At 51.1% G+C, this 22,617-nt stretch overlaps 1 protein-coding gene across 1 annotated transcript in view; it reads right to left on the minus strand.

Annotated features, from left to right (window-relative positions):
* The window catches only part of GRIK4 (glutamate ionotropic receptor kainate type subunit 4), a 197,302-nt gene that overhangs the window by 27,261 nt on the left and 147,424 nt on the right, over window positions 1-22,617 (minus strand). The window contains exons 12-14 of the mRNA XM_040631118.1: window positions 17,378-17,491; window positions 5,554-5,663; window positions 1,979-2,152 (exon numbers count right to left, since the gene is read on the minus strand). Of these exons, the coding sequence (XP_040487052.1) occupies window positions 1,979-2,152; window positions 5,554-5,663; window positions 17,378-17,491 (398 nt within the window). The remainder of the gene's footprint in view (window positions 1-1,978; window positions 2,153-5,553; window positions 5,664-17,377; window positions 17,492-22,617) is intronic.

Raw genomic sequence — 22,617 nt, forward strand, 5'->3', positions numbered from 1 at the left:
ATTTGCCATGGGATTCAGAGGCCAGCAGCTTCCAGGGGATTTTTCAGAGCAGGAGTCCCATTGTCTCCTTTACTGCCGTGTCCTGACTCCTGCGGGCTGCCTCCCAGGTGGGAAGGGGCAGGGTCATCTACCGACTCAGTGGGTGCCTCCAGATGCCAGGCCACCAGGGAGGTGACCCGGTCTTAGTTCTGGCCTTGCTCTACTCCACCCGTGAGACCTTGCGGGAAAAGTCACGTACCTCCTCCAAGCGCGTCTGCTTGGGGATGGGAAGGCCTACTCTGCCTGTCTGGACAACTGTGAGATCAAATGAGATACTATGTCCTGGTGACTAACACTCTGTAAAGGACCAGATGAATGTGAGATATAGAGAAACGTAGAGACAGACCCTCCCACTGAATATGGGATGAAAAAGCATCTGGCCACCTTCCCTGTTTGTGACCTGTGCCAGGTGTCCTTCCGTCCTTAAGACCTGCTTTCCCGGCTCCTGCTTCAGCTCGTACATTCTGCTGGAAGTTCTATCTCGCGACCATCCCCCAGCAGAGGCCGGGGAGGCCAGGATTCTCAAGCAGCTTAGCTACCGTGGTTAGTGCCGTGGGTTCACGAGCCCCAAGTGTGGACTTGACCTCAGAGTTGGCTGGGGAGTTTCCCTCAGCTCCGTGGTTACACTCCGGCATCTGCCCCCCTGGGTGGCCGTGTGGGGCTTCATACCCCAGCGGTAGCTGGTCACAAAGGAACGGGTCAGAGAACCAAGGAGCTCCGGGCAAGCCTATCATCTGTGCTGAGAAAGCAAATCACACGCGTTCCCTAGAGGGTCAGTGGAGCCCTGCTCCCGTGTGAAAGGGGCATCATCTGTTGTCAAGCTCGCCCAGATGTCTTAAATGCTACTGTATTTATCATTATCAGAGAAAACAAAAACCCCAGCTGGGTAGGGGTCACTGTCCCAGCTGCCTTTTTACCTCCCCATCAGTCCCAGTCTAGTGTCCCTCTGGTAACTGTCCAGACACTGGTGTCCCAAGGTGGAAACACCACTTTTCCTTTCTCCTTTGGCTTACACAGGCTGAGAAGGAGGGGAGAGAACCAAGGCTGTAAGTCCTACAGGCTGTGACAGCCAGACCCAACAGTGGGTTTTTAATCAAGGCTGGGGAACTGGGATTCTGCAAGCTTGCCTCTGTCTGCTGTATACATACAACACATATACAGGTGTGAGGGCTTCATTTCTCCCCATAATGGTCTAACAGCAAGGATTAGTCCACATATTTATGTAGCACTTTCAAGTTTTCAGATTGCCTTCCCACACATCGAATCATTCAACCGTATTCCTCTTGCCCTGGGTGAGCCAAGAGGAGAAGGGAGTTGCAGGCCGAGGCTGGCTGACTGCCTGTGAGGACGGCTCCCAAGATCCCGTCCAACTCTGAGTCACTAAGAGTTTGCCTTTGCCCACACCTGCTAATATGGACAGGTCCGGCAAGGCCCCGGAGCCAGGCACAGAGGGACGAAGTTCGAGGAAGCTGGCAGAGCGGGCCACATGTGACAGCCCGTCTCCATTCCTCCAGCAGGCACTTCCTGCTGCAAACTACGATTTGCATAAATCTGCATATGCTTTGGCAGGCCCAGCCACTCAACCTCAGGTCACTTTCAGGTCAGGAAGTTATAATCCCTTTGCTTGTGCCTACAAGGCTGTTTTCTGCATCTCCTTTCCTGCCCTGGCTCCCCATCTGTCTCCAGACCTCTGAGGCAGAGGAAAGGAAGGGGAACAGGAGAAGATGGCACAAAGCACGCCCAAGGCAGTACTCCCAAGCCAGTGCTCCCAAGCCTTCTGGAGCTGGTGGAATGCAGTCCAGCTCCCTGCTAGTCTGTTTTGGAAGGCAGAGCTCTCTGCGAGCTTCCCGCCTACCCATGGCCAGAGCAGGGCTTACCCGAGGACCCCTTGGGGTCCCCACCCCACTGGGGCTGGCCCCTCCTCTGCCCCGGATCTTACCAGACGCCACTGACACAGCGGGTGGATAAGGCTCGGGGGGCGATGGTGGAGCCCTGCTGCATGAAGCCCCCAACGGGAAACCAGAGGCTGTTGCCGAGGGAGTACTGGTTCACCAGCAGGTTGCACCGGCCCTGGGCGCACGGGTGGGGGCTGTACCACTCGTAGGGGGTCAGCCTGTGGGAGAAAAGGAACACAGACCAGTGCCAAGGAGGGTGGGCGTGAAGGAACGTGCTGGGGAGAGTGGGAGGGGCTCTCCTTTCTGGCCTCACCTCTGTGCTCAGTCCCTGGCCTATGGCCTTGGCTGGACCGGGATCTTCCCAACCAAAAACCGAGGGGCTTGGGCTACGTTGGCCGTTTTTGAATTGTTTTTCTTTAATCAAAAAAAATTTTGATTTTTTCAAAATAAATCATGACGTGGAACTCCAAACACAAAATAGATACACGTGCAGGCCCCTGACTAGAAGCTGGGCACGGCAGGGGTGGATGGCTGGGAGGTGGCGTGTTCTGCCACCCCCAGCCCCCTGAAGTGGTCACAGAGGGACCTAGGGCCCCACAGAGCCAGCGTGAAAACCCTCAGCCTAGAGCGGTGGTTCTCAAATTTTGGCCTACGTCAGAATCACCAAGAAGGTTTGTTAAAACTCAGATTGTTGGGCTCAGTGCCAGAAGCTTCTGATTCAGAGTGTCCGGGTGCGGAGCAAGAATCTGCAGCCTCTTTGGTCACGTTGACGCCCCTGGTCCACATGGAGAAACACTGGCCTAGACGGTCCCTCGGGCTGTGGGTCTCAGCCCTGTTTCCGTGTCAGACTCACCTGGGAGCTTTTAAAGGAAGGCCGATGATGAGATGCCACCCCCAGAGGTTCTCATTTAATCTGTCCAGGTGGGGCCTGTGCATCCGTGCTTTTTTAAGTCTCCGCGGGTGAGAGTGAAGGGTCGAGAAGGGCTGCTCTAAGCAACCTGCCCCTCCCTCCTGCCGTCCCTGTCTGATGTGCAGGAGGCCCTCTCTTCCTGCCCACCAGACACACGCCTTCCCTCCTCGGATCGGCGGCCCCGGACTGTCTCCCATGCGAAGCCTCCCAGCTCTGCCGAGAGGGATGTGTATGGGTGTGTGCCGAGCAGGGCAGGCACTGTGCACTCGCAGGCTTCCCGAGTGCTGTTCTCATCACCGGCTTTCCCGTCCCTCCCCTCGGCCTAGACTGCTTGGTGTTCTGCCGTGGCTCGCCCACATGGCCACTGCCCCTCTTGTTCCCGAATATGATGCCAGTGTGTCATCGTTGGCCCGTGTCCTGAGATGGGCTCCTTTCTCCCTGAGGCCTTCGGAGCTGGCTTGTCCTCGGTGGATTCCAAGCCTACAGGCTATTGGAAGTGGGCTTCAAGAGACAGATTCCCGGCCCCTTCCCTAGAGGTGCTGAGAGGATCGGACCTGGGGATTCAAATTTTTAAAAGCTCCCTGTGTGACTCTGATATCAGCCGGCTTGGGAATGGCTGCCTCAGATTCGTGGTTTCCAAATAGCTTTTTCCCTCCGAAATCTTACCCAGAAGTACAATAGATCAAGAGATAAAAGTGGAGCTGGTCTGGAGGAAGAGGAGCTGAGGCCCCAGAACTCTGGCTGCCCAGCCCCTTCACCACCCCTCCAAAGTCTCCGGCACCTACCAGCAGCCTTTCGGCTCCAGGGAACCCTGTTTGAAAACCACTACCTACGGAAGTAGGTAAATTATCCTAGGTTCATGCATTATATATATGTGACATAGTGCAGATACAGTTACATATAGGTGGTATTTTTTTGGTTAATCCTTTTGTTAATGCTGAATCCTGGGGGCAATGTGTGTGTGTGTGTGTGTGTGTGTGTGTGTGCGTGCGTGTGTGTGTGTGCGTGCATGTGCGCAGGGCAGGGAAGAGGGGCCGTTTAAGCCCCTGGGGCTGGTTGAGAAGCTACAGGCTGTGGCAGGCACGGTAAAGCAGGCTTGTGCGTCTGCGTATCTAGTAACCAAGCCCTCCGACCATCCCCAGGGCCTTTGAGGTCCCCTGAGAGCCGTGGCCAGCTACACGCAGGGGCCCAATCAAAGAGGGCAAGAGTGAATTACAGAGCCGTGGAGCCAGGGCTCAGGCCGACGGCTTCCTAAGAGCCGCAGCAGTGTGCTGAAGTGGAGGGGGGCACGTCGTCCAGCGTGCCAGCCTCCTGCATGTCTCACCCGTTGTCACTGACAACAGATACTTGACAGTGGCAAAGTCTCCAGGCCCGAGGGGGTACGTGGCACCTGAGAGACACACACAGCAGCCTCTGAAGACGACCAGCTTGCAAGCAAGGCCTTCTTCTGTTTGGCTGGATCTCATGGGCTCAGGCTGACTTTCCTGAACTTGGCCTTGCTCTCCACTGGAAGAGGCACAAACTGGGTGAGACAATGTTCCCTGGGCAGGCGGGGAGCTGGTTAGGCACCCCGTGGCTCCCTGGGGTTCCGTGTTCTAACTAGAGAGACCAGGTGCTCTCCTTGAGCCACGAAGCAGACATGCTCTTGGGGAAGACCTCGCCCCGCAGAGGTAGGACGTACACTAGAATCATCTGGTCCCACCACTACGGAGACAGCTGGAACAGAGCCACCGCCAGCTCTCCTAAAGCTCACCCTGTGGTTCTCTGCTCCCAAGTAACAGCCCTTTCTGGTCCTCCACTATGGTTAGCTGAGCACTGAGCAGAGGGTGGGGATCATGAACGAGTGATCCCTGAACCACTGGGCTTGCCCTGTTTCTGGCTAGTAAGCTGGCTCTCCCAAAGCCCAGGCTGCTCCAGTGGCCCAGCCTCAGAGAGAAATAAGCCTCTCTGTGCACGTTCATGGGAGGCTCAGCCATGGGATGCCCTCAGGTTCTTCTGTAGGCCCACGGACAGTTTCTGTTTCCAGGGGCAGGGGAGGGCTTAATTGTCCCCAGCCCCTGATCTGGACCAGTTGTCGCAACTGGTACTTGCAATGCTACTTGCAAATGCCTCTCTGCATCCCGCCCTCCCGTCGTGTGCCATCCTCCACGGGTCCCATTCAACAAGGCAGCTGTATTTTCACTGGCAGATCCGGGCTGGGGAAGGGCCAGGCCCTCTTCAGAGGAAACCTTCTCCCTCGCCCATGCCCCGAGGCCTCCAGTCCCCCCACTCTGGTTCATGTCATTCAGCACTCTGTGGCAGATCCTGGCAAGGTCTGATGCCAGGGCAGCCAAACGCATCGTGCTTAATCAGAGTGATCTTCCTGTCACCCTCCTCCCATCCTCTGTCTCCCACGGCCCCCACACAAGCAGGGGGCCTAAAAACTGGGGAACGGGAGGGGGAAGAAGCAGGGGTACAGAAGCAAATTCAGACAAGCTGGCCTGTCTGTGCTGTGCAGGGTAGGAAAGGTGTGCGTAGGTGAGGGGATGGGTAGTGCCAGGTGGACAGCAGGGCAGAGAGCAGGTCAGGTCCCCAGTCCCTCTCCCACCCCTCCAGTGTGGCCCCAAGGTCTTCGGAACCCGCCCCTCCCGCTCCCCACCCCTCCCATGCAGTTCTCAGAGGTGGACGCGAGGTGGCGGTGCGAGGACAGGGAAGGGGCGAGGAGCTTACCGAGCCACTAGGAAGAGGACGCAGCTGACAGCCAGATAGGCTAGAAGCATGAAGAGCCAGACGCCCGGAGAAAATGGGTCCAGGAAGGAGAAATAGCCAGGTTTGCGTCCCTGGAAATGAAGACAAAACCAGATTCACTCTACCTGTTTGGTCAGGATGGCCCCGGGCAGGGCAGGGCAGGGCAGGGCAGGGCAGAGTAGGTGTGGGGGGTGCAGGTCTGGCCCCAGACGGCCCTGCCCCCGGGGTTCTGGGTGACTGGTTTCAATGGCACTGGGGCCCAAGGTGTAGAGGGGTGGCTCCAACACTTAGCCAGCCCTGATCTCAGCAGACCAAACAAAGGGACAGCTGGGGCCACGTCACTTCCTAGGTCGAGGGAGTTTTTGTGCTGGGCAAGGGGAACAGCCCTCAGTGCCCCTTATGTCCCACCCCGTGTCCCTCCCAGCCCCACCCCGGGGACAGCATGGTGGGCTCAGGGGCCCCTTAGAGCTGCTGGTGTCCTCAGTGCTGGAGTACGACAGCACCGTCTTTGGCACTCACGTCTTTCTCACGAGGATGTTAAGTAAGAGGCACCTTGGTTTTTTTTCTTTTTTTTCTTTTTCTTTTTTTTTTTTTTTTTTTTTGCAGGGTGATTTGACGCACAGGGAGATTTCTCACGTTAACCCCAAAACGGTGCCATGAGGCAGATCATTATTTTCATTTTACTAGTGAAGAAACCGAAAGCCCAGGACAGTCGAGAGATGTGGGTCCAAGGTCGCACAGCCAGTAAGTGGAAGAGCTGGGACTCAAAAGCAGGTCTTCTGACACCAAGCTCATGGCTCGGGTACCATCGTGCTGTGGGGAGATGTGGTCTGTCCCCAGCCGAGGGGTGTGCCTGGCCAGAGTCAGGGGAGCCAAAGGATGGGGCCAGGAACAGAAGCCTAGGCACCAAGCCCCTAGACATTTTCCAGAGGAAAGTGAAACGGAATGAGCAGGATGGAGTTCAACGATCCACTCTGTCTGCAGCTGTGTGGTCTTGGGCAAGTGCACGCCCTTCTCTGGCCTTGGCTGGAGCCCCCTTAGATCAAAGGGGCCACACCGCTGGCTTACAGACAGCTGTCATACAACCTGCTGTGTCACCCATTCTACATTCGTTGCTATCATGGATTGAGAGATTTCATGTAAAAATCCAGATTTCTGGCTTCTTTCACAAAACTGGGTGGTCTAGAAACTCTGGGCTTACATCACCAATGGGCTGGAGCTCTGTGGCGGTCACCCGCTCTACATACAGCCTGCTCTCTCCAGCTCCCCCTTCCCTCTGTCCTTCCACACCCCACAGTTTCTCGGGGCAAATGGACATGAATTCTAGCGCCCTGTCGCTCATGACTATTTCACTCCATGTCTCTCAATTGAGAAACACCCAGGGGGAAAAAGTCTGTCATTGTTGCTTTCTAAATCTGAAACCCCATTAGATGCTCAGTGTCAGAAATCTATACCTGATTATATCACAACAAGGGAATTGAGGGAAATGACAGCACTATTTAAAGCTGCCATATTTGGTTATGGGTGATAAGGAATGACGCACCGTCGTGGGAAAAATTCCTGGAGACTCAAGTTATAAAACACAGAACATCACACAAACAAGGATCAAGACATAAACATAGCTCCGCTGGAAACATATCACTCATGTTGGCAAGAGAACATCTGATTCTCCTTGTGATTGACTGACGCCAACCAAAAGAGCAAGAAGTGGACAGTTACTTGAGAGTTGGGTCTGGGCTGATACTGCCTTGGTTTGGGCTGAGCCCAAGCTGTTTATATGATGCCAAAGAGAAGTATATTATTTGCAGACTCCGAACTCCTACTATTTTTTTCCGATGTGGATGTTTCGGATTGCTTCTTTCCCCCAAAGACATCTGAGTTACTGGTGCTTGGGGGCAAATCAGGTGTCATATGCCACAGGCATTTCTTCCAAGTAACAGATTCTCCTTAACCCAGAAGATATATGATGGTCATACTTTCCTTCCGAAGAACTCAAAATGTTTCACTATGTTCTCTTGATTTCAATACCCAGTTCTCTATATTGACAGATGGAAGAACAGAGACCCAGGGAGGTTAAGTGCCTTGCTCAAATCATTGGCGATGGCTTCAATTTCTCTGGTGCTCATTCATCACGCCGTGCTAGAGAGATGCCACCCCTCCTTCATTCAGATGGCCGCCGTACCATGTCTTCCTCTCTGTTTTCTCTTTGCAACTTGCTCCAATAAACTCCCTAATTAATCTCACGCCTTCTCCCCAGTGCAGGCAGAATCCCAACCTCTTCTATCTCATCCTTAAAGTCCTCTTCAACATTATTTATTTATACCCATCATCATTTATTTTGACTCTGTTATATTTATAGGCAATTGTATTGATTTATACATGTCCTGTGGGCTACAAGTTGGGCCAGTTCCTTCTGGTGACTACAATCACTTTGAAGGTAGATAATTGGTTATATATAGTCTATGCCCCAAAGGTCTAGGACAGGCCAAGCCCTGCGGGTGGAGCTGAAAATTAGATGGCACCAAAATTTAACTAGTTCCTTGACTTTTTTTTAAAGAAAGATTTATTTATTTGAGAGAGAGAGCGAGGGGGAGGGGTAGAGAGAGAATCTCAAGCAGACTCTGTGCTGAGTGTGGAGCCCAACGTGGGGCTCGATCCTACCGCCCTGAGATCATGACTGGAGCCGAAACCAAGAGTCAGACACTTAACTGACTGAGCCATCCAGGCGCCCCTAGTTCCTTGACTTTTGTACTGTCTTTCAGGCTGACACACCAGAGACAGCATTCTTGATGCTGTCTGATGGGGGGGAGAGACCCAAGGGGCTGGTCACCAACTGATCACCATCCCAGCACGGGGAGACCCTTTGAATGTTAGCAGTGGAGCTGCAAAGTGGCACTTAACTCCCCTTGCATGTCGAAAATTCCTCTTGTCCTTAAAAAAAATCTATTGACTCACGGATACTTCATTCTACGTGTACTAGGAGAAAGGACAGTCGCTTTCCCAGAGTCTGGAGCCAGATGCGTAAGGACACCAGAGCTCAGTCATGCACGACAGGCAGGAAATTAAAACAGACTCTGGAGCTAGCCTGCCCAGGACTGAATCCCGGCTTCATCATTTACAACTGTGTGACTCTGAACAAGTTACTTAACTTCTCTGGACTTCCGTTTCCTCTTTTGTGGCATGGGGGTAATAATAAAACCTACCTCGGGGGGGGGGTGTTTTGAGAGCTGGATGAGTTAACCCACAGTAATAGGCATGTGTGCTGGCTTCCCCTCTCTAATGGTAGCCATGAGTGCAGGGGGAGGGAGGAGATGATACGTGACAAAGGACGGAACTTCCTTTTATATTGAGTCTCCCTCAACGGACACGAAATACCTTTTTCTGTCCTATAATGACCCAAACAAACGATGCTTGGGGAGGGAATGCCATGTGACCACAGTCACATTCCATAACTCCTAGAGTTTCTATGGGCTATAATCCATGAGTCATGAGGGTTCTCCAGGGCTCTCCAGGGAAGCCCTTAGGGCAACAACAGGCTCTATTCTGGAAGGATGGCTCTTAGAAGCCAGTGATTCCAACCTCCGTTCTGCCTCAGCCTTTCCAACGAAGTCACAAACAGAGCGGGTCAGATGCGTGGAGGGTTCTCCCATGTCCATGGAAGGACTCTGCATCCTGGCCACGCTTTCCTTTGTGGTGATGTCACACAAACTAGTGATAGCAGCTCTCTTTCTTCCCTGCACGCCCTCCCCTCTCCCGCAGAGCCAAGGACAAAGGCTCCTCCTGTCCTCCACGTGGTCTTTACAACTAGATGGCAACATATTCAGAAGTCTCCTTCAACTCCCAGCAGTGGTCGACAGTCAATAAAATACTCTTTAGGGCTGGAGAGATAAAAGAAGACAGTGTCCATGTCTCCTGGAAGAGGCAGAAGAAGATGACTTCTTCCTGTCCCTTCCCAGGAACCCATGGGTAGCTTTCCTCAGAGCGCCTGCAATGGACTGTCTTGACAATAGTCGGGTTTAGCATGCACTTCCCACCTCTGAAGCCAAGAGGGAAAAAGAAGCAAGCTATTAATTCCTCCTCACATAAAACACCCACACGAGTTTGTTGCCTGTGTAACCCACACGCTAGCATATCTATTTTCACTCTGCTGGTTGGAAATCCAGTATGAGGAGATCTAAATTCTAATCCTGGCACTGACTTGGACTTGCTGAGTGATTCCAGGCAGGCCACTCAACTTCTCTGGGTGCCATTGTCTTCTTTCAGAAAATGGGACCCGGCCATCAACATGAAAGGGGAACGTGAGAATTACTAATGTTGACAAACCACCTGGAGCTTCTTGAGATAGGAGCGCTCAATAAATAACCAATATTAAAAAGACGATACACCCAGGAAACCATATTTCCACGTTATGGGCTATCATGTTACTTAGCCTGAAGGAATAGAACTCTGCATTTTCTGGTTCCTTATAGCGGAGTATTAAGCTGTATTAGAAATGATTCACTGGTTTACTTAGTATTGTTCTCCATTTTTCCAGACAGTCTTTCTGAAACGAAACAGACCTTCTTGAAAAAACAGGTAATATACCCAGCAAAAATGCGGGGCATTAATTTATTGCTGGCATTTATATCTCTCTCAGTTTTTAATCACTGTCTTTTTTTTTTTTTTTACTTTTCTTGACAGAGAAGACTCTAGCTAATAGTTAAGAAGAGAAAAAGAATAGAGTATAAAACTTTCCCATTTGTTAAAGATGGAGTAGGACATTATGGGGGAAAATAGCAAAGTCACATTTTTGAGGGGGTCTTAGGTGCTTTGGCTGGTTGGGGACACTATACAGGATAGGATAATGTAGGATAGATAGGATCCTCAGATTAGAAAGGATCTAGAACGTTCCCCTGACATGTGGCCCTGACACGGAGAAATGCACCTAACTATACCATAGAGATGGGTAGCTGGAAACATAGGGACCTGGGGACCAGAAAGTTGGGCTCGATGCTCTCTCCACCATTGTGCTCTCTCTTCTTTCCATGGCACCGCTAGCCGCCGCTGGCCTTAGCATTCTTCCATGGAAAAATGGAACCACACCACCTGCCTCGGGGGGTTGCTGATTAAAGCAGAGACTCTATGCGAAAGTGCTTCATAAATTAAGAGACGCCAGACAGATGTTAGTCAACACACAAGCATCCTGGACATATACCCAACCTCCATGAATATGTCAACTCTGAACTTTTTAAATGTAATTACCCATTTGGGGGCTGTATGTGCCAAGTGTCAAATCGCACGTTGGCGTCTGGCACACTCAGATGATGCCTTCCTACAACAGTCAGTGTGCGCCTGAGGAATACAAACTTACTTTAATATTAATCGGAGCAAAACATCATTAGGCAAATTGCTGCTGTAGAAAAAAAGCAAAACGACACGATATACTCTAATCTTCAATATGAATGTTTTCGTTTTCCTGCGCTCTTCTCCCCTCCATTCACACAGATATCGGAGAGCTCACAGCGTGCGTCAGCATCGTAAAACCCCAGAGTACAGATGTCCCTGGGTTTCTACTGCTCCAATATATACAGAACTTCTCAGTAAGAATGAACGAGCTCATGTGCCAAGGAAATCAAGAGAGTCTTGAACTTCAGATGTCCTGTTATTTCACTCCCATCCTTGGAATACCAGGAGTGCTCAGAATTAATCAGTACCCAGACTCTAAAGGCTCGATCCTGTATGTATGGTCTGGAAGCTCATCTAGCCCTGGCCAGGGATTCCGGTGCTTTCTCAGGTGGGTGCTAGGCTGTGTGTGGGATATGCAGGCATTGGTGGGAGGGAGCAGTGAGTCCTGATGGGAGCTGTGCAGGTCTGGAGCAGAAAATGTACCTGGGCTGCCTGAAACATCTGCCTCCCAACTCCTCTTGTTCTCCAGACCACTGGGGTCAAGGCCAGAAAGAAAGTAAGAAATCTATTTAGGTCACTCATCCTGCTGCTTGGGCAAGGAGGCCTCCTGACAGAAGCCAGGCTCCTGGGGCTCCGTGCTGCTCAGTCAGGAGCCACGAAGGAAAGTGGTGCTCGGTGCGCACAGGACCACAGAGTACCTCCCTCAGCCCTCCCTCCTGCCTTTCTTCTTTCCATAATTATGAAGCCAATACAGCCTGGTTAGGGTGATCGCGTTTCCACACCAACAACCATATCATAAAAGCTTCCGGCCTGACAAGAGGGTACCTTCTCCTCAATGTATCTCCCACTAGGACCCACTTAGGGAGAAAGAGATAAACAAAAAAAGAGTTCAACGCAGCATACACATGCTGTGCTGGGGATGTGGGCAGAGCGCAGCTGCTCCAGGAAAGAAGCCATCGGCTCCATCCAGGGGGGTCGCATTGAAGAGCAAGTGTCATTTGAGCTGGGTATCGAAGGCCAGGGAGGAGCTGGTTCCATGGCCGAGAGGCAAGAAGACGGGCACGAACCCAGCTAGGAAGAGGCTGGTGTGACGGTGAAGCAGCGTGCTATGGCGTGAAGATGCCCGTAGCAGAAGCTGCAAGTGGAGCAGGAATGATGGGCTTTATTCTCTATGCCCAGAAGGATGGACTTGGTCCTGTAAGTGATGGGCAGCCAGTGAACGATCTTAAGTAGGAGGCTGATAGGATTCCATTCGTCGAAAAAAGTAACAGTAAACTAAAACACTACAACCCTCAGCCAGTCGCATACATTTATAAAATATAAAAGCGAACGCTTTATGGTGCATGGGCAGGCACTGTTGTGTGTTACTTATGCACTTACATATCCTCATTAAATCCGCACAACCCATTGTCACAGATGAGAAAACTGAGACACAGAGGACATGCAGTCAGTACATGGCAGATCTGGCTCCAGAACTTTCTCTCTACTGCTTCTTAGTGAATGCTGGCAATGACTGTGACCCTCTGATGGGGATACAGTACTGGATGTGAAACACCCTGACCTCAAGTTGGAATACAGCCCACCAGAACGGCAGCAGTTCAGGTCAGAGATAAGGAGTGTCTGAACCAAGGGGGATTCAGTGGGGTGGAAAGCATGGTTGAGAACTCTCCAGGAGGTGAGCTGACTGACCGAACGTATGGGGTAAGAGAAGTGAAGGACAGCTCAGGTAACTGGGTGGAGATGCCATGATGTGAGGTGGGGCAGGGGAAGACGAGGAAGAATTCTACTGAATATGGTTTGTGACACTGTATTTGAGGTGCCTGGGAGACAGTCAGGTGATGTCTAGTAGTGTGTTAGAAATACGCTTCGGCCAGGGTCGGACTTAGAGGTATGGCAGTGGGTGACATCAGCCAGGCAGAGAGCTGTCAGAGAGAGAAGGGAAATGCACCAGGGACAGTCACAGGGCAGGCAGAGAGAGGGGATCAACAGAAATGCTGGAGGGCCAACCATCAGAGCAGTAGGAGGAAGAGCAGGAAGAAACAGTGACCCGGACCCCAGGAATGGAGATCGTACTAGAAAGTGGGAGGGATCAACAGTAACAAAGGCCGAAGCCAGAATTATCAGCCAGCCTCTGAGTGGCAGGAAGTAGGTGGTCCAAAGAGTGAAACGTACTTCTGATTTTGGTCCTAGAGATGCCTGGGCAGAAACAAAGATTATACCCCAACAGGGAGAAGAAGGAAAATACCATAGCATCGACTGCTGGTGATCCCACGGTCATGAAAAACTAACCCTAGGTAATCTTAGATGACTGGAAATTCACACATTATTTCTGTCTCTAGACTTCAGACACATATCTGCCACCCCTTACTATTTCGGAGCATTTTGCAATATTTTCGAACGAGGCATTTAAACTTTGGGTTAATTATTTTAACCTTTGCACACAGGTTTCCTCATCACCAGATGCTCACCTTTTGGTAATAATCATTCATGACTCAGGTGACCTCAGATATAGAATTAAGATAGAGATTCTAGGTCATTATAGATTATAAATGAAATTAATCATCTTGAGAAACTATCAAATTGAGAAAAATCCACAAAATAATAAACACCCAGATTTCAACTCTCAACTTGAGAAATATTCACAATATAATCACTGTCGACTTGAGAAAAATTCACAAAATAATAAACACTATCAACTGCAGAAAAATTCACAAAATAATATACAGCCAGTATTTGACTTTAAATTTTGTTAACGTAACGTTATTATACGAGAGACAGCTTCCCTACGTAATTTTAGATTGAGGCTTTCATGGTGAGCTCCACTGGGCTATCCTGGGGCATTAGCTGTCTCTGCCAACTCAGGGTTCAGATGTTTCAGATACAGCAAAGTTCATCTCAGACCTTTTCTCCCCAGGTCTCCCCCGGTTTCATTGATTCAGGATTGTTCTCTCCAGCTGACTTTTTGGTACTTTCTAAGCACACTGCCTCACACACAGAATGCACTCAATAAATATTTGTTGAATAAACGCATACACTGTCAGTTCTGCTTAGTGTAAGTTGTTCATGCCAGCACTCAATTTTTACTCAGCTTGGTCCTGTTATAAATCAGATCTGAGCAGCCATGTGGCTGGCATACCAGTGTCTCAGTGTGGAGGCTGGAAGAGTGGAGGAATCCTGACCAGACAGGGGAACCGTATCACTTAGGGTTCTCCTGAGAGACAGAACCAGTAGGATATATATGGGTGTCTCTGTGTGTGTGTGTGTGTGTGTGTGTGTGTGTGTATAAAGAGATTTACTTTAAGGAATTGGCTCACACCATTGTGGGAGTAGTTAAGCCCAAAATCTATAGATCTGGCTGGATCCTCAGACAGGATTTCTAAGTGATAGTCTTGAGGCATAATTCCTTCGGCTCTAGAAAACCTGTTTTTGTGCTGAAGGCCTTCAACTGATTGGATGAGGCCCACCAACGTTATCAAGGGTAACCTCCTTTACTTAAAGTCAACTGATCATAGCTGTTAATCACATCTACAGAATACTGTCACAGAATATCTAGGCTAGTGATTGACCAAACCTTTGGGCACCATAGCTTAGGCAGGCTGACACATAAAACTTTACATCCCAAGAACTAATACAGTCATAGGTTTGTGGTGGTAGGTTAACATTTGGCCAACAATCCAATTAAGGATGTCCAGAGGACTGGCGAATGGGCGTTTGGTTCTGGCTGGAGTTGATATTCCTGGCAGTGGTGCCCCAGGTGGCGAGGGCAGCCTAGCAGTGGATGTTCCCAGGCACGGAGTAGAAACACTAGGGATCAGGTGTCTTCACCCACATGGTTCCTCATGGTCCATCGGGTTGTGAGTGGGGCTCTAGGATCCTTCGCATTAATCAAGAAATCAAGGCCAGAGCCTAGTTGTACAACCCGGCCATTGCAATATGGTTTGGAGAAAGGTCCTCTGTCCCCACTTCTTCAGGATGCTGCCTCGGGGCTCAGTTGCAGGGGAGGGATGAGGCGGGCTCAAGGCACGGTGCTAGCTGGAAGATCGCCTAGCGAGTACGGACAGGTGTAAGGATGACAAGAACACTTGTCCCGAGAGTTAGGACACCTGGCTTCCAGACCCAGCCCAGTGTCCGTTCCAAGGGTGACTTTAGCTTATTACTGCCAAGTTGGAATTTGAATACCTCCCCTCTTCTTAAAGAACAGTCCTAAGGACCACAGGAGAAAAGGTGCACAAGAACGCTTTCCAGGACAAGTTACTCAAAGATCACACGAATGAGGGGGGCAGCCTGGTGGCCCAGAGAGAGCACATGCTCGAGGCACACCATTCCTGGGTGTGAACTCCGCTCTTTCACTTATACGAACAACACAAGCGTACTGGTGTCCTGGGGCTGCTGTAACAGAGGACCGCTAACTGGGTGGCTCAAAACAACAGAAATGTGTTGTCCCATAGTTTGGAGGTCAGGAGTTCAAGATCGAGGTGTCAGCAGGGCCATGCTCTCGCTGAAGGCTTTAAGGGAGGATCCTTCCTTGTCATTTCTAGCTTCTGGTGCTTTCTGGCAATCCTTGGTGTTTCTTGGCTTGTAGAGACATCATTCCAATCTGTCTCCAAATTCACATGGTTTTCTCCCCTGTGTCCACATTTCCCTCTTTTTTTTTTTTTTAAAGATTTTATTTATTTATTTGACAGAGAGAGAGACAGCCAGCGAGAGAGGGAGCACAAGCAGGGGGAGTGGGAGAGGAAGAAGCAGGCTCCTAGCGGAGGAGCCTGATGTGGGGCTCGATCCCAGAACGCTGGAAACATGCCCTGAGCCAAAGGCAGACGCTAACGACTGCATCACCCAGGCGCCCCACACTTCCCTCTTTTTATGAAGACACCCCTTCTTGGATTAGGGCCCACCTGAATCCAGCATGACCTCATCGTAACTTGATTATATCTGCAAAGACCCTATTTCCAAATAAGGTCACATTCACAGGTCCTGGGGCTTAGGACTTCAACAAGTCTTTTGAGGGGACACAATTCAACCCATAACAATAGTCCACATCCTCACAGGTGCCCGAAAGAGCGCCGGGACATAGGAGGGGCTCGATGAACGGGAGTCCTCATCATTGCGGAAAAGAGGAGGAGGAATCGCTATTGCCCTTAATTCACAAGACAGACACATCAATGACAGTGCCTACAATGACCAAATCCTCACACTGCTTTCTGTCTTAGCCTGGGGAGCTTGGGATTTCGATGCTGCCTCTTCCTCTAGATGACGTGACCTCCTTTTCTAAGCCAAGCAGTGATCATGATGGATGCAGAGGTCCAGCACAGGACAGGGCTCCTCTGAGCTGCTCGAACGGGCTCAGTGACAAGGGGACCTGCCGTCTTACAGAAATGGGCTGCAGTTCCTGATGTCCTAGTGGCTCCCGCCTATGTGAGCCCAGGCTGGGATTGTGAATACAGACAATCCCCTTTCTCTAGGGCTGGGATTTGGGGCCTGGGAAGGGGTCAGAACATAGAGGGTCCTTGTTCGGCAGGTGCGTGGGATGAGCGCCTGCTTCCCTCCCTGTTGGGCAGCCTTGTGGTGCCAGGTAACACCCTGGGATCTATGTTAGCGTGACGCTGGACACTGAGAATGCCTTGAGCACTGGGGAAATCCATATAATAGTTGTGCACTTAGAGCCAGGTTCGATAAAAGGATGAGAAGAAGGCTCTTCTGGTTTGGGCAACTATGCGCTGGCAACGTAACTATGATCCACTCTGTGGACGAGGTTCAGCCAGCATGACTCTCCTGACACTCTCCCCACCGGCCAGTGACCTCCGTCAGGTCTGTCCTCACACCCACTGGTGTGCCGTCATGAACTCATTTAGACACTCGCTCTACTCACTCTAGGCAACCTGACCAGAGATGTCTTTCTCTTTCACTTTTTTTTTTTTTTGAAGGATGCAGAAAAGGGGACAGGCCAGATACAAGTGACATTATTTATTCACCAGTATGGGGAACCCAGAGACGAAGTGGTCTGCATTCCCTCCCCAGACACAATGCTTGGGGTGAACGGATATGTACCTGGGAATCAGCAAAGTCCTTGAACATGCTGGGGTCACTTATCTGGACTGGGGACCCTGTCCGTAGGAGGAAGCAGAGTGACCAACGGGGCCACTCAGCGACACCGTATGACCCAGGGTTGAGCGATCGCTCTTGGCCAGCCCCTAGTCAGTGAGGCAGAAGCAATTTTTACTGGAAAGCCCACAAGTGTGACTTTTCCATTCTTCCTGTTTGCACGTCCGTGCAGCTGATGCGGGAAAAAATAGCCCAGCTCATTTGCATTTAAGTCTTGAAATCTAAATATTTCCGTGAGTCATTCATTATTACCATATAACTCAGTGTTTGCATGCAAATAACTTTAATGACATAAATGCTTATAAAATAAGTCTCTTACCATATGAACTCGGTAAAGAATGCTAATTCCCAGAGTCATGAATGGCTTGGAGAAATCAATCACCTTCTCCCGCTCGGCAGTAATGGTGAGGCCTGCCACGGCCAGGTCCGCTTTCTGGAAGGCACAGAGAGAGCCCATCAGTGGGGTGGCCAGGTGAGATGTGGGGACAGGGACTTGTGGCCAGAAGTTGTCACTACTGGGGGGATGTCACTCTGGTCCGGCTTCTCTGCGTGGGGAGTTCTGATCCATCTCGGGCCGGAACATCATTCACGAAAGGACACGGGGGCTGAAGCTGGAACTCAGGCGCATTTGCGGGCAGACGCCTCTAAACACATCAGTAAGTATAAACAGCGAGGACCGTCCAGAGAGTCTCAAAACGCCCGAGGGGAGGGAAAACAGGCACACAGGCTCCTGGAGTCTCCACAGTAAGTAGTTTTTAAATTCAACTTTTTAATTTGCTCAGTGCACAGAACATGACGGAGCTGCGAGGTTGTACAGGAGCCTCAGTGGGGGGAGTTACAGTGAAAGAAAACGGATGCAACCACGAAAAGTGAGACACGAGCTAACACCACCAAGGAACTGAGCAGGTGGCCCCACGGCACAGAGCTTGTCCTTGTCAGAGGCAGGCCTGGACCTCGGGCCTCCCGGAACCCTGGACACTTATGTTGCTGCCAAGGTTATAATTCAGGTGCCAAAGAAGTGAAATAAGGTTCACTGGCTCTCCATGCAAAAGTCCACCAGAATTTGTTCTGAAGACATTTCCTTCCTCGCTCTCGGCCTCCACATGATACCGCAGGTGCCCATATCTGATAAGTCTGAATTAAAGCCTTCTGGGAAGGAGATGCTATCAGCTTCCTCAATACTCCTCTTTGCCAGACAGTTCTTCCTCATCCCTAATTTGAACCCATCCCCTGGCAAAGCAAACTCACTTCCTATTGGTCTGCTCCCCTGTGCACAGTGCAAAGGGGAAAAGCCCAGAACTGGCGTGTCGTTCTGGTCCCTCACCAACTCCCTAACCTAGTCCAGTCACATCTCTAGACGTCCTTGACCTTGCCCTTAAATCAAGGATGTGAGGGGAAGACCGTGCTAGGACGCTGCCCAGCAATTCTCTAACAGGGGTTCTCAACATCTCGTCTCTGACCATCTGCACCAGAATCACCTGTAGGGCTGATTAAAATGCGAGTTCCTGAGTCTCATCCCAGACCCTGGATCAGACTGTGGGCAGGACCCGAGCATCTGTATTGGTAACAAGCTGCCCAGGGGATTCTGACCGCCTAGGGGATTGAAGACCTAGGCGTGTCTCTCAGACTGGCCTCCACTGGTTTCCATCTCAGCTCAACTCCTTCTTCTAATTCTGGTGGAGCAGCTGATGGAAGAGAGGAAGAGAGAAAGGAGGAAAAGTGGAGTCACAATCAGCAAACAGGCCGGGCAGCTCGGAATGAATGCACGCACGCGCACACACGCACACAATCCTTCCTAAATCACTGCTAAGAAAATAGAGAGACAGACACGCTGGCCCTCACTCTGCACACAAGGGAATTCGCAATTTCTGTACAAGAAGGATAAATCTATTGGCAAAGGTCAGTCTCTCCCACATTTCAACCTTGAGCCTCCGCTCCCGATTCATGTTCCGTCTACCAGAGCAGCGGCGTGGTCTGGCAGAGGTTAATGAACTCAGGGCCTTATAAAGGGAGGCCAGGCTCAAAGAAAAGAAACTAGGGTGCAGATGTAAGAGATTTTTAATAAAAAACGAAAAATGTGAATGCCTCATTGTGCTCTTTCTGAATTTCTCCAAGAGAGCGCTGATTACTGCTATCAAGTGAATCAACCCTTGAGATTAAAAAACTGAAGTTTGATTAGAAGACTGTTAATGCTTTCATTCGGGGGGCTCTTTGGAGGGCTGTTTGGGCCTTTCAGAGCCTCAGCCCTTCCGCGACGGTGGTACTGACTGCAGTTCCGCTCGCTCGAGAGCACAGGCATAGAGCAACAGAAATCAACCCGGCACAAAGACCCAGCAGGTGCAGTGCCCATCCCATGTGTGTGGGTTTCCAGCCAATCAGCAGCCAAGCCCTGCACAAACCTTGGGAGGAGTCAACTGGGTTGGATTGAAAGAATTGAAGAAAAGAGGAGGAAAACCAAAACGGATGAAATGGGCAAAGGTAAACACAGCTTCCAGTCCTTTCTCTGGCTATTTAAAAACCCATATCCCCCACCCCAGATTAACTGAACTCAACAACTCTACCCTCAAGGTTCTTTTCCTTACCCACATCTTTCCCCCCAAAAAGGGCAAACTTTGGATTGGAATTTGGAAATCTGTTCACAAGTTTATAAATTTGGCCAACAATGATGTTTTGGTAAAAGCCATTCCATCTGGAGAGCATGCTGGAAACGGACAGCGTCCCAGGAGGGCCATTTCCTGGGTGCATGCAGAATGAGCACAAACCCAGGGAGAGTGTGCCCCAGCTCGGACAGGGCATCTCTGTCTACGCACAGAGAGACACTTCCCAAACTGGGCCAAACAGAACTGCCTCACACAGACACTGCTGACTCATTGCCACCAGCCAGTCCCTCTTCCCTTTGTCCCCCATCAAGAGTAAGCTGGGGGCAGGGAGGCAGGGAAGGAGGGGCGGGGTGGAAAAAAGCAGTGGCAAGCTGAAAGACACCATGGAGGTTTCATGGAGGTTTTTGTTTTTGTTTTTTTCCAATTTAATCAACTCAGTATCGAATAGTAATTATCTACCTTGGCTTCAGTGTACCCCGAAGTATCAGTAACAATCTCTCAGGATCGGGTTATTCCAAAGGACATGCATGTATTTTATTTCACCTTAGTTAAAAAGACATTAAGCTATAAAGCAGTCTTAGATGGGGAGATAATATGCCATGAAACCAAACTAACAAGCAAAGGGGGCTGGGGGTGTAGAATGTTAGCAACTGTAGGTGTAGGGGAAGGAGGGAGGGGTGGGCAGGCTGCCAGTCTGTCCCAGCCCTTCTGCATCTCTGGCCACTTGGGGCAGGAGGGCCGCGCTCTCCGGTGGAAAGAGCAGCAGACAGGACATGAGAAGACCGGCCTCTTGTTGCAGCGGGGCTGCAAACTCACTGTGACCGTGGGTAAGTTATCCCATTTTCTGGGCTGAAGTTTCATCCCCTGTAAAATGAAAAGGGTGTGACCAAATGCCATCTAAACTCTCCTCTCCAGCTCCCAAACCCCATGCTTTCATTTCACTTGGCTCGAACAGGTAGAGCTTACTTTCGCTGGCCCCTACTTTGCTCAGGAAGATGATGGTGGTCAGCAGAATCGAATGCTCTGGAGCAAGTGAGGAGAACGAGCTCTGAGGAAGAAAGGCTTAGACTAGTCAGCAAAGAACAGCAGCTGACAGGGACCCCAGGTGGGGACATTTTATTTGAGGGAAAGAAATCCAGAAAAGTTAGGAAGGGACACCACCATCTGGACAGCTGGTCTGGGAGTGTAACTCCGCGGGCTGGGAAAGCAGAAAGGTTGGGAACCCCTAGAGCCAGAGGAAGGAAAGGAGGACTAGTAAAAGAGAAGTAACTGGCAGAAAGTTCTGTATGCATCCTGGTGTTCCAGGTCTTGGGGGGTGTGTGTGTGCACGTGCATGTGCATGTGTGTGCACGCGCGTGAGCGCACAGGGGCATATAAATACATTCCCTCCGAGAGAAAGACCTCTCTCCTCCCCATTTTCGATTGAAAGTGTTCTTTGAAGAGCTTCATGTTCTGCCTCTGAGAGATCCCCCTCTTTCATCTCCTGGATGTTTGCAGAATTTACAAGGGGAGGGCAGGCTGGAGTCAGCCTGGAGGTGACTTCCAAACAGACTATCCTTTGCCTCATGGAGTTTAATAGGGGTCATGCAACTGCCACCATTGCTATCAAAGCCTGGAGGCTCAGCGTGGCTGCCGCACTTCTCCTGGGAGCTGGGGCCTCGCTGGGAAGAAGGCAGCAAATTCACAGCAGGGCTCCAGTCTGCATCTGCCCGAGCCTGCTGTTCCCACCCAGCACCTCCCCGAGAACCCCACTACCACCGGGAGGGAGTATGATGGCAGCACAGGCTCCCCGACCATCTGAAGGGAACAAAGCTCTCCTCTGTGTCTTCCTCCTCTTTTAGAGAGTTGCTGCCCCCTTTTGGGCAAAATGCTCTCCCATCCCTCAGCAGGGCCCCAGAAGCATGGGCAGACCTCCAGTGGCCTCAGCCCAGCCTCCCTCCTGCCTGGCACCCAACCTCCCCCCTGCCTGGCAGCGCCTTCCTCTTCTCCCTTCCACAGAGCCAAGCTAAAGACAGGATGGGACAGGGCAGAAGAACGCATGCCCAGAGCAACTCAGCCTCTCTGGGACTCATTTTACTGGGCTAAATGGTGTGGGCAATGCCTGCCCATCGTCCTCCTGGGACAGTCAAGAGAGATGATGGATGTGAAAGAGGCTTCTAACCCGAACAGCCTGCAGAGCTCTGCCCGGGCTGGGAGGAGCTGCGGAGACAGCAGAATGGGGGGCTGAAGCTCAGCCCCCAGGGTGGGACGGGCCTGTCTGGTCTCTGTTAGTCTGCACGTACGTGCTGTGTGACTTTAGGCAAGCCCCTTAACCTCCCTGAGCCTCAGTTTGCTCATGAATAAAGTGGGGATAATAATAGGACCTACCTCCTAGAATTGCTGAGGAACTGAAGGAGACGATGCTTGTACACGCCGAGCATGGGGCCCGGTTCAAAGTTAAGTACCCACTGCATGTTTGCCGTGAGGAGGCTGATCTCAACAAGGGCTCTGCAGACAGTATCCTAACACGTGCTGAGTAGTAGCACTGGGGAGGACAGCCAGGCCTGTTCTAGCTCCAGGTAAGGCAGAGGCCCCTGGACACTTGGCCCCTGGTGCTCTTTCCCAGGTGACCCAGGGACAGGCACAGAGCTGTGTTAACACTGGTGTGACTGCCTGTCTCCGAAGATTCACATAAGGGCCCTCTTAGGCCTCATCCTGTCCCATCGCTTAGAAAACTCAAGGAAAAAGCTGACACCAGCTTGGAGACCAAACCCAGTCATTTCCCACAGTCTCTTCCTTGTTATGTGATTCTCCTCTGGGGACAGGAGATTAAATGATCTCCCCAGCTTCCTTTGACTTCTCAGATCCACTGTGCTATCTGTGATCAGCTTCCAGATCTTTTCTCTCTGTTTTTTTTTACAGCTCCCCCACCCCCCCACCCCCCACATCCCCAGCCTCCTGCCCCCTGGGGAAGCTGGCT

The sequence above is a fragment of the Ursus maritimus genome, unplaced genomic scaffold (genome assembly GCF_017311325.1).
Source record: "Ursus maritimus isolate PB19 unplaced genomic scaffold, ASM1731132v1 scaffold_16, whole genome shotgun sequence".
Taxonomy (NCBI): Eukaryota; Metazoa; Chordata; class Mammalia; order Carnivora; family Ursidae; genus Ursus; species Ursus maritimus.